The 13069-nt window shown below is 33.0% G+C and overlaps 2 protein-coding genes across 2 annotated transcripts in view; both read left to right on the top strand.

Annotated features, from left to right (window-relative positions):
- The window catches only part of LOC117119686 (inter-alpha-trypsin inhibitor heavy chain H3-like), a 7297-nt gene extending 6716 nt beyond the window's left edge, over nt 1-581 (top strand). The window contains exon 7 of the mRNA XM_033264522.1: nt 511-581. Coding sequence (XP_033120413.1) covers nt 511-581 — 71 coding nt within the window. The remainder of the gene's footprint in view (nt 1-510) is intronic.
- A 107-nt stretch (nt 582-688) lies between these two features.
- LOC117119696 (inter-alpha-trypsin inhibitor heavy chain H3-like) overlaps nt 689-13069 on the top strand; it is a 13951-nt gene continuing 1570 nt past the window's right edge. Inside the window, exons 1-6 of the mRNA XM_033264532.1 lie at nt 689-730; nt 3198-3248; nt 3876-3893; nt 9727-9738; nt 10470-10583; nt 12058-12420. Of these exons, the coding sequence (XP_033120423.1) occupies nt 3884-3893; nt 9727-9738; nt 10470-10583; nt 12058-12420 (499 nt within the window). The 5' untranslated portion in view covers nt 689-730; nt 3198-3248; nt 3876-3883. The remainder of the gene's footprint in view (nt 731-3197; nt 3249-3875; nt 3894-9726; nt 9739-10469; nt 10584-12057; nt 12421-13069) is intronic.

Genomic DNA, 13069 nt, shown 5'->3' with positions numbered 1-13069 from the left:
GACAAAATGGGTATGAGATGATCAAAGGATTGGTAAAGCTTGCAAAAGAAATTAAGAATGACAGCATGTAATGACAATATATAAATGAGAACCGTAAGGTTAGGGCCCATACACTGTGCCAAGTCCAGGATAACATCTTGGCTCTATGTGTATGTGAGACGCTTCGTATCCAAGTCTCATTACTTTTTTAAAATAGTAGTATGAACTACTATTAAATATGAACTACATTTTTATGTTCCTTTTAAATATGTGACCAGACTGCTGCGTAACATAACTTTATTCTTCAGTTTGTGTGGTTAATGTGTTTTTTTTTATGGAACCTTTTCATTGTCAATCTACTGTTCTCTTAAGCCGGGGAAATCACTACTCCTGACGGTCGTCGACCATCTCGATTTAATGAAGGATGCAATGCCACGACGCGCGCGCAGCGCAACGCATCGTCTATAATTATGACCCGTTCATACTGCCACTAACGATCAGCAGACGGATTCGCTTTTTCTGCGCTAACAGGGAGTGGAGTTGGATTTGCCAGCTTTACGGGCATCAGCGCCCTTCGTATGAACTCTGATTATGAAGCCTAGGGAGGGAGCGACAGCTGTTTTCAATCACAAGGAAAAAACACTATGATTTGAACTCAGTGCCTTGGTATATTTTTTATATTTACTGTAATTACAATATTTTTTTCATTTAGGACAATTTGGAGTATCTACATTAGGCCGACCTGGACAAGGTATGTTTTGTTATTTGTTCCAATAATTAAATAATGACATATTACAGCCTACAGCATTATAACCGATAATATGCAATTGTCATTATAATTAATGTTATCATTATTATCATTATTTATTGTTCTAATTGTAACTTTAAACACCACCACCGTCCTCACCATGGTCATCGACATTGTCATCATCATCATACATCAACATCATCATCATCATCATCAACTTAGTTATTATTATTTGTCACATTATGAAGCCTATGGAGAGCATGATAAAAACACTTGGATTTTAACTCATAAAACAGTCACAGTACTTTTTAGCATTCTGTATAAATTGCTACGCTAAATATACTATTTGAGTATTTAATTATCTATTATCATACATTTTAATTATCAAACACGTGGTATATTTTTATTATCAAACATGTGGTATATTTTTATATCTACTGTAGCTACAGAACTATTTTTTCATTTAGGAAAATTCTTATTACCTGGATTACCTTCACGACCAACTTCTAGTGTGAGAAAGCGTATGTTTTGTTCTGTTCCAAAATTTTAATAACAACACATACAGTATTACAGTCTACAGCATTACAACTAATAACATGGAAAGTTTAAATCATTTGCAGAGGTTTTTTTTATCCTTTACCTTTGTCATTTTCCAAGCTTCAATAGTCTCCAAACTTGATGTAAGCTAAGACTGCTATGCACCTAGTAAAAAAAAAACCAGGTCATTGTACATATTTAAACAAAGTCGGTTGTCGCTTACTTTGCGTCGCCCTTCTTCGGTACTTTCGGACCTGTCTGACAAATCCTGCTACCGATAATAAGATGGGGGAAATAACTAATTTAAATTCTTTCTGAATACAGATTTTATTTCAATATGTAAATAAATATTTATTTCATGAGACTTTTATTCAGCTAGCATTCCCAGTCTTCTATACAATTGTTGATTATTCATTGTTTATTCATGAACACAAGTGATCTACTTGACGTAAGACACCTTATTTTTCATTACCTCAATTTAATTGGCTAGTTTAAGTTTCGATTTTAATTTAATTGGTCGGTTTTTATTTGCTTTTGTTATACTTCTGTAAATTATTTTATATGGATGGTGGGATTTTCTCATTAGTATATTGGAAAATAGTCCTAGATCGAACGTTGAATCTCAAAATGTCTCTGCGGTCTGTTTTCGGAGTTAAAGCCCCATTCCCGGCAAAATTTCACTAAAAATGACTTTTTTTTAGAAAATATGCATTTGCATTACTCCAATTATTATAAATCATGGAAAAATATTGGCATGAATTTTAGTTTTACGCAAAAGAATAAAAAAAAATGAGAAATACAGACTATTTCTTATAAAATATTACCATTTTCTCGACGAATTCATCGTTACTAGGCAAATTCAGAGGTTGTAGATCGCATCCACTTGAATACTCTCGCTTTTATGTATACTTTATACAGTCAATAAAGTGCGCCCTCTCTAAGAGACAGGGATATCGCTTTGGATAGCCTCTTTTAGAAAGGCGGATAGTATGTTGACTGAGAGGTCTGTCTCTTATACACATCTAGATTAGGCCTAGCCAGCAGCGTTGGATAGGCTAATGTTTTCGGCGCCTACGATATTTCTTCTCACGACCTATCGCAAAATCAACATGAAAAATTCATCCGCATTTATTTTTTGTGTGGAACACAAAAAAACAAATTTCAGTCTTATTTTACATTTTTTTCATTCTTAGGAATGTCTAAATTCAGTTAAACTAGCAATTCCGTATTATATTTATAAATCTTTATAACATTATACAAAAATTAGATTTTTCTTAAAAATTGAAATTTTGCCGGGAATGGGGCTTTAATGTCTTTTTGTTAGTAATATTTACACAAAGTCGGTTGTCGCTTACTTTGCGTCCCACCCGAGAACAACTTGCAATTTTTTTCGCAGTTGTTTTCAAATGTACTGAGTATTCGGTACATTTCCACGTCAGGTAGGGCAAAATTACACCTATACATGTTTCTCCTGATGCAAATCCAGTTATTGTCTATTATTCCATCACGTCAATAACAATTACTACCAACACTGCAGTTCCCGCTGCTTACTAGAACTCGGATTCAACCCTGGCCATCAGGCGCAAGCTCGGTGGTCTAGAGGTATGATGCCAGGCTAGTGATCTGGAGATTGTGGGTTCGAGTCCCACCCGAGAACAACTCGCGATTTTTTTCGCAGTAGTTTTCAAATGTACTGAGTATTTGGTACATTTCCACGTCAGGTAGGGCAAAAATTACACCTATACATGTGTTTTTGTTTTATATAATAGGCCTACATAGCTGCATTTATTGATGTATATTTGACAAATTGACCTATTATTATTATTATTATTATTATTATTATTATTATTATTGTTGTTAATAATACAAATATTGAATTGGTTACATTTATTAAAAATAGAAAACTTTTCAGACCAAATTTATATATTTACAGGGAAAAAGTTTGGTTCTAGTGGGCCTACGGGACCTGTTTTGTCCTATGGCGGTAAGGATGTTTTTTTTCATTATATAGGCTTATGTTTCATTTTAAAAATTGATAGATTATATATAGCAGTTAAACGGCAATTTCTGAATGGCTAATGTTCATTCTTAGCCACTCGAGAAGCATTCGGAAGATTATATAATCATAGACGTCATTGTTGATTTTTTGTTTTATTTGTTGAAACACATGTTTACGATATGCCCACAAACAATGTTGGGTTCTTTGAAGAACATCATGAGTAAATAACATAACATAAATGACTTAAATAATTTAGCGTGAATTGAATTAATTCATTGAAATTGCCTTAAATATGGGGTGGTAATATTCTAAATGAGTGTTTTATACAAAAAGCAATTGATTATTTTTATTTACAATGGATAACGACATATGTGTCCATGCTCATTAACTAGTAAACTTAAAGCAATTAAAATATATCTTAATGAAATCATACTGTCCCTCCCTCTGCGTGATCAGTTGCTACTTTGAAAACTGGCCTCAGATAGGATGGGTTCCGGGATTGGGGGTCTCGAATTGGAGGGTGGAATGTAATAACATTTAACAATATTACCATTTACATAAGGTGTTTAGTATATAGTACGTCATTAACCTAATCTTGTTTCTTTTCTTTAGGCCGTAAAATGCAGACATGTAAGTATTTGAAATTTGTACTAATTAAAATTTATTAAAATTTTCTAAAAATAATAAAAAATTATTACTATATTTATTTATTAAGAATATATTTTACAAATTTAAAGTGTTGTTCAAGTTGCATATATAGATAGATAGATAGCCTGACATGGACAGATATTCAGTTTATTGACTTCCATTTAAAATACTTCAAGTAAAGATACTAGAAACACAAGATAGAGTTCTTCAAAGAAAAAAAGTGTTCCACCGAAATAAATGGCGGGAATCCGTTCCGCCAAATTTTACATCACAGTGAATACCCGCCGGTGAATATGTGCAAGGGCGTCGATCTGCGGTTGAAAGTGGGTGGGGGGGGGGAGAAAGAATTGAAAAATAAAGTCTTGCGCCGTGGGCACAAGCCTTGGTTGGATACCAGGGGGGCGAAGCCCCCAAGAAGCTTTGGCGCCTATAGCCTTTTAATTGATTTTAAGCAATGCAATTAACATTTATTTCCATACGAAATTTTCAAAATATCCAGTGGCGGATCCAGTAATTTGAAATAGAGCCGGGCCCAGAGGGGGACTTTTACAGATGGAGAGTGTAGACCACCTCAGCCCTACCATGGTTGGGGCTGAGGTAAGAAAATTTGTGATTATGGCACCTCTAGTTGGTCGGAAATGGCACTCTCAGACTAAATTTCAATATAATTTTTATTTTTCTCCACTTTTAAATTTCGGAAAAAAAAAAATTAGGGATGGTGGGCCGGCTGTGCCCCTTGAATCTGCCACTGAAATACTCATCATAAAAAGTTTTTAAAATTATCCTTTTAGTCATAATTATTCCCGCTTCTTATATATTTTGTGCAAACTACAGTAACATTCATAAAAATAATGATTTATTAACTACTGATTAGCTTGTGACGTATTCAAAATTCGAACCATAAAAAACAAATAAAACGTCGGCATACGTTGGTTCTATATGCTACAGTGTGACAGGGCTAGAAAAAAAATTAGAACGGTCGGCATACGTTAGGTCTATTCGCAACTATGTGACACGATGCGAGACGGTTGGTAACTATGATTATGTGTATTGTTATTGTTATTGTTAAACACAGATACCTTTTTTTGCATACAGTACTAAAATTACATCTATTACCACTCTTTTTATTATTACTATAATAATAATAATAATAATAATAATAATAATAATTATTATTATTATTGTTGTAATATTTGTATATTATTGTTATAATTGCTATTACCGTATTATTATTATAAATATTATAATCATTAATATTATTATCATTAGTCTTAGTATTATTTTTATAATTATACTGTAAAGGGGCAGTAAGGTAAAAGGTACTGTAATGTGTTACAATGTTGCTATTATTGTTAAGCAAGATTGTTCATCTTCATGTAATTTGATGAAGATCTTGATGATGGTCATGCAATACTTCAGTGTTTGTGTTTTGTATTTGTTATTGCGTATACAGTACAGTATTTCTATGTAGGCTAATCATGTATATGCAATTACATACACGAAAGAAATGTTGGCATTAAGACCTGTGACTTTTTTTTTTTAACAAATACCCAGTCTCCGAAGGGAATCAGAGGATTTTGGCATTTCTATATTGTTTAATTAAATTGTTTTGTAACCATTATTATACTGTACTGCAATTAACAATCATCACCACCACACTGTTATAGGCTACAAGCAAAATTAAAAATCAACATGAAATTCAAGTGTCAATCAACTTTTTATTTAATAATTATCTGTATCATTAAAAGTTTACAAAAATGTAAATAAACAAATACTGTATAAGAATTGGTCTAGTAAAGAGTTATTGTAGTAACGTCAGCCTACACCTAACAATATGCACAATAATAATAGCAATAATAATAATAATAATAATATTTTAATAACAATAATTTAACAATAAAAAGTAATAATAATGAATTTATATATAATTAATCAAAATAAAACAATAATAATAATCCATTTAATATGTTGCATCTGTTGCTTGCATCTACCTATTCACTGCTGTTAAGGCCATATACGACTACTGTATTATGGTTAATGAAAGTATTTTGTGTAAGCCATTTCTGTTAATTGAATAATAATATAACGTACGATGTAATGTACTCACTATAAATATTTCATCCGTGTCCCGGATATCTTAATGGAATATTTATAGTGAGTGCATTTTACATTGTACGTTATATTATTATTTAATTAAGAGCCGAAATGGCCTACACAAAATACGTCAATAACCATAATATAATAATAATAATATAATAATATTATTATTATTTTAATAATAATAATACAAATGTGCTTAATAAAATTAGTTCATAGGCTACCATATTCAATGCCATTCATTCATGCCTAAATATTATGTAGGTAGGGCTTAGCCCTAGCGAGCCTAGAATGACAAGTATAGGCTAAAAAAGTAAGGGCCAGGGCCTGAGTAGTAGGCATAGGCCCTGCTCTAAACTAAGTAGGCCTAGCCTAGGCTGTACAAATACCTGTCTGGGTTTCTATTTAAATTAAAGTTTTTCTTGCTCGTTCTACTTTGCATTTGTCGGTAAATCGTGCGTAGCATTGGCGATGGTAGCCAGCGTTATAGATGTCACTAATCCTATCAGTACTACAACTAATGCCTAGGCATACTTCACTGTCCAATCCGAGGGAGCCTAGCCCGGCGGCAGCAGGGGGTAGGCCTACAGCAGTTAGGCCTAGACCCTCCCTAGGCTAGGCGTGCCTAGATCATTGGAAACGACGATTGAAATTAGTGTTTTGATGGTTATTTCTTTTTATCCAATGGGAATTCATATATTTTATATGAGACGAATCTATAAATATTCGGCTTTCCCTTTACTGGGGGAATGAACAACAAGATATTTGATTGGTGAACAGCCAAATTGCCAACGAATTCCCTAAAAAGAGGTAAAAATGCAGCCTCTACGCGGTGGGCGGTCAGCATAGCACCAATCGAAAAGTGAAAAATGACGGTGACTTTTTTCAAGCAATACAATTGAAACAAATACTAAAGCAATCAGAAAAGGATTGCCTTCCAAATACAGAAGGGAACCTAAAAATCCAACAAGTATTTGCTGAGATACGACTGTGGAAAGACAAAAAATGACCTAAAAACAGCTTATGTCAGCGTGAAACACTTTTGCTAGGCTATTCTCGCTCTTAAACGAAAATGTTGCGAGAAGAACCATGTCCAAGTGAAATTTAAAAAGGGGAGAAAAGCAAAAATCTCTTGATTGATTTTAAAAGTAATGTACATGCAAAAAGACTAAATTAATCATGTATTTGAGCGTATCGGGACTTAGGAAAAAAAATGAGAACGTTCAGCATACGTTAGGTCTATTCGCTACTATGTGACAGGGCCATCCTCAAATACGCTCAATTTTTTTGGCAAAAAAATAACATTTTTGCGTGAAAGACGAACGCCCAACGAATGAGAAACGAATGCTCATCGTACAACTAGCGTCCATTTAACGAATGACGCGTTCGCCCAACGAATGTTTAGCGTACACAACGAATGCCCAGTGAATGTCACACGTATGCCTAACGTATTGATGCCTTGTAAACGTTGATGTAGGTCGGTATACGCTGAGTGTTCGCTAGCCATTCGTTACTCATTAGTTAGACAAACGCTATGAATAAGTTGCATTTGCTATGGCAACGTTTCAGATGGGATTGAACGTGTTTGGACGACCAACGGACGAACAGAAAACGTAAACCCAACGTGCACCCAACGTGCGAAACGGTCAAACAACGAATGCTCACCGTATACATAGCGTATGTAGAAGAACGTTGTCATACGTTAACAATTTTGAACATGTCCAAAAATTAAAATCGACCCCAGCGTACCTCAGCGTACCCCAACGAACAGCTAACGAATAGGCCTACAACGTATGCCAAACGTATTACGAACGTGTCACGAACGAATGTCAACTTACGCGAACGTAAACCGATATAATAAACGTCGGCATACGTTGGTTCTATACGCTACAGTGTGACAGGGGCTTAAATTTGTCACGAATTTAACAAAAGTCCATGCGTGATAACGATTTATCACAAATTAAGGGGAAAATGTATTTAAAATTTGAAGAAATTGGTTGTACAGTATTAAAACTATAAAAAGTAATGCAGTAACTTGAGTAATTAGAGAGAACAATATTTCCTTGAAGGCCCTACTTATTTCAATAACGAGTTACTAAAAATTGATCAGTAATGAAATATTTGTGTAGGTCTACATAGTTCGGGTGCTCAAATTAAACATAGGCCTACATTGAAACTCAAATTGGCTTTATTAATAATATTTTTGCTTATGTACCTGTATTATCAACAAACACTTTCTGAAATCGTTTTAAAACAGCTTAAAAATGCTCAGATCGTCGGGGGTTGGTGGGGGTGGTTCCCCTGCCACTTGGGCCCCCCCCCCAGCCAACTGGTATAGTCTCTCGCGCATTTTCAATCTCTCAGGTTGGTAACTATGAATAAACAACCAAGAAACTACCGGGTTGCTGGTTAATTTGCAAGGTACTACATAGCTCAACTATTTTTTTTGACTTAGGAGTTTGGTAAAAATCGCAACAAATCATACGACGCAACGCGATTTTGAGATTAATTTTCCGAATAAATACTAAATAACTTCTAATAACGAACTATTGTCTTCAGTTGTCTTTGTTGGTCATTCAACTGTCATTTTATCTATTTTTTCGGTGATATTACCATTCTAAATAATGTATAAAACACCCGCATATCAAGATCGTTCAGTGGGAACGCCGTGTTGACGCCGGTAGGGTCAATTTTCGTTGGAAGGTATCTAGATGATAAACAGTTTCATTGGACTAAATTCTTGCTTATGTTAACCACATGCTTATCTAAGATTATACTGACATTGGTTTCAAATGAAATAACTGACAACTTTGGTTTGTATTAATATTTTAATAAGTACATAAAACTATGTCACAAATATGTAAGCAAAAATGCACAGGGACATCACGCTGTTTTTAGTATTTTTCTTGAAATCTGTATGCCTGATCACCTTCATCATACACAGTATAATAGATTCAAGTAAGATGTTTCAAATGATATAAAAATGTATGCAAACATGCCTTTGGAACAGGTTTTTTTACGAGTTTTATTTACCTTAACGTCGACTCCGTCTTAGAAAGCACCAGTGTACGTAACGTACGGGTCATAATACCGTAATATTATACAAAAGGAAAAAATCGTTTATAGTAGAAATTGTGCACTTTTGAGTTTGTAAAAACACTGGCCTAGTAAGTGTTTTAACAACGTTAAGTACATTGTTTTCACAATAAATTTAGCCCCTGATAACCGCTGCACCATGAAATCGATCTAGTGTTTCTGTAACACTTAATTTAATGCAAATGATGACTGGGATATATCTTTGCAGATACGAAAATCAGTTGCATCAGAATATTTATAAATTTAATCTTAATAGCTCCTATCGTACATTCTTTATTTTCTTCTAAGCTTAACATACATTCTTTCATCTTGGTAAAATATCATATAATTTTAATAATTATTCTATTTTCAATATTCTCCTATACCAACGGTTGATGTTAAAGTAAAAATCAGTAACTTCATAACTCCATATGAATTAACCGTTGATTAAAAGTAAAATAGACATTGCATGTTAAAATAAAGGCCGTAGAAGACGTATTAAAATGTTAAGGGAATGAGGGAGGATGTCAGTAAGATGGAGGACTTAGTGAATCAATTGGTATCAAACCCCATAATAAAGATTTGTATATTTCTCTTTGAACTTAATGTTGATCTTCTTTTATCTTCTCTTTTTGAATTACAGCCCCTACATTTGGTAAGTAAATACGATTTTATAACTTAGATTAAAAATGCAATGACTAATTTGTTTCTTGCATAAACCTTTGAATCTGGTGGAAATCAATTTAAGGGGTTAAAATGTGTGTAAATTAGATTTTTTGTTTGATCCTGGATGAGATTTAAATAAGATACGATAGAATAAACATTATTGTCATAGTCACAACACAGCTACATGAACAAAGTTGCTTAATGTACTCCCCGTAGTACAAGAAAATAAAATAGAAGAAAATATAAACATGGAAAACTTTATTCTCCGTCGGACACGGTTCTAGTATTTATGAGTCTCGACATTATTTGTTTCTTTTAAATTGGCTGTTTAAATTTAGTTTTAGGCTTTTTTCCAAAATGTTTACTGACATGAAACTATATTTCTCTATGTAAAAAATAATGTAAAGGTATCTGGCCTTTAGATTTATAATCAAAGAGTGTAATACGGTGTGTAAGTCGATGTACTTGCTATTAAATGTGAATTCATTTAGAAAAATGACAAAAGAAGACACATGCATTATTTACACGTAAAATATAATAGAAATATATAACATTGTTAATAAATTAGAATTTAATAGTTTGTAAACATAGACATGAGGCATTTTATAAGAAGCAATATTAAAGAATAAGTTAATACTTATACAAAATTAGAGAAAAACTTTTAAAAAAATGTTAAAATAATTAAAAGAATATTTCCGAAAATGATTTATTGATTTATAGCCGACGGTGATCCCCATTTTTTGATACATGTGCCTCAATCTGATATGTACGTTTGCTTTAACATCATGGGACTCACTGGCGAGCATTACCGACTCATCCAAGATCCTGAACTCGGTAAGATATAATTATATGTTATATTTGAAGAAATAATTTCATTTCATTGTTAATAAGAATGATATGATTTAGACAATGTGCAGCACAAAGACACATGATAATAAGGAGCTTTCTATTGCACGACGACGGAGGACGTAGAACGTAAAATATATTTTTTAACAACAAAAAATATTGATTGATTGAATTTATTTTCTACCATTAACCGAGAACAACACATACAAGTTGAAGACATATTTTAATTGGTTCACACAAGTAATTAAAACAAATACAAACACAAGTTTCGTTTGACAAATTGAATCGATTACCACATAATATAAACGTAAACTTTACGACAAATTACCTGTACCCATTAAACTATTCTTAAAAAGTTAATTTAAAATCTCCAATGAATCAAAATGACCTGTAATATTGTGGGATAAATAGCATTTTTTTTTCAAATATCTTTAAAGGTTTGTCTACATGATGTGCCTATATATGGTCATGATATGCCCATATATAGTCATGATGTGCCTATATATGGTCATGATGTGATGTCATCATGACCATATTTAGGCATGTCACATGTTTTTGTCAAATGAACTTTGATAGTCTGTAGAGGGCTTTACAATTTGATTTAGTGCTAGAGCTACCTCATTTTCTATGTAAAGATAAAATTATTCTTTATAATTAATGTGTAATTCAATTATGCAGATCTGTGGTTCAGATGCCTCCTTTTGCATTACAGGTTCCAACCGGGCCTGATCCAAAATTCCTGCTTGATTTTAACAAAGACCATATCATTTACATGTAGACTTACATATAGATTTATTAATTTGATTAATAAATCTTTATTTTACTTGATACTTGGTGGTTATTCTCTTGAACACTTCATTTAGAAGTCTGGCAAAGAGGCGAATCTATTTAGTTAAATATATTATTGAAGTAATAATTTCAGAAAATAAATGGTAGAAAATTATACCATTATATGGAAAAGATGTAGCTTAAACTTAGTGACGGTTTACAAAAGTCTTTTTACAGACATCCCTACCACCATAAACCATAAAGATTAATTTTATTATTTATACCTCTAAAAGTATCAATGCTGTACGTCTCACACATTCCCACTTCCACCACCAGAATGCGTCTTGATGTTATCCATCTATATAACCATCCTCCAATACACCATTTGAGAATGTTTTAGACATGGCTTTAACTCTTCGTTCACACATAGATAATCAAGTAAAATGAATGATGCAGTTTTCTTTGAAATGTTGATCTTGAAAGGCCTATTGAAAAGAAAACCAACGCATATTTTTTCAACAGAATGATTTGTATACAAATGTTGTGTGTTATTGTTAGTATTACTATTCCAACCTTAATAGAGTTATCAAGGGTTGTACTTATAAGTATTGTTGCAGAGCAAAAGCAGATATTACTTGACTATCCTACGAACTTATTTTAAAAATCATAATTTTGTTATTTTTACATTGCGAAGGTATCACTGTTACCGGCAACATTATCGAGGAGCCAATTATCCGACCTGGAAAACATCGAAAGCGTTCCTACTTTGGAGATGTGACCTTTGTTATTGGAAATAAAACGATAATCGTTAGCCCATCGCAGATAACTTTCGATAAGGTGCACACCTTTACATGGGATTATAACTTAGCCGTCGGTTTTCCGGATTTATCGATTAGCATCGTGAACAAACGATTTGTCCGTGTCAACATCCAACCAGATATCACTTTAGTTGCAATGCGACATGCGGTGACCGGCAACAACACTATGAAGGTTGGGTACATGGGAGTGTACATCGAAAACGGAGAGGGATTGTCAGACAATGTTCATGGATTGATTGGTAAATATTTATCTTAATGTTAATTTGTCCTTCGGCGGAAAAAAAATACTATAATTTAAAATCTTGGGAAAACACTTTAAAAATATAACTACGATTTGTAAATAAAGAAAGAAAGCAACACATAATAATTAGTATTGTTTTTGTTTTTGAAGAAAAAAACAAGCCCTCAAATTTGCAAAATTGACATGTTTTAATATTACTTGACGTCACAATCACAATCCACTAATAAGTTTTATACATACATGCATATATATATATATACTGTCTCTTATACACATCTAGATGTGTATAAGAGACAGTATTTACAGTATATGGATAGTAAATTGAGAGTATAGTATAATTTTTAATTATAGCATAAATATTATAATTTTTACGAATTATTTACTGTCTTCGAGTTTGCCGCTAGCGTGGGGACGCTAAGCGAATCTTTTACTATAAATATTTATGTATCACGTGTGTAATATGCTATATGCCGATTGGCCAACTAGGTTTATGGCTTACTGTTATCTGAAGCCACTTCCTTTGGAGATTTCTTTGTTCTCCAGAGCTTTCTTTGTTTTCGGACAACAGATTGTATTAATTAATGATTGAAGTAATCTGTGACAATGTTTTGTATGATTCAGTAATCACAATTAAGACTTTAGTACAT

The sequence above is a fragment of the Anneissia japonica genome, unplaced genomic scaffold (assembly GCF_011630105.1).
Source record: "Anneissia japonica isolate Jap-2015-1 unplaced genomic scaffold, ASM1163010v1 scaffold7767_len233565_cov179, whole genome shotgun sequence".
In the NCBI taxonomy this organism is placed as follows: domain Eukaryota; kingdom Metazoa; phylum Echinodermata; class Crinoidea; order Comatulida; family Comatulidae; genus Anneissia; species Anneissia japonica.
The sequence above is the reverse complement of the archived record's forward strand: the minus strand, read 5'-3'. Positions and strand labels throughout refer to the sequence as shown.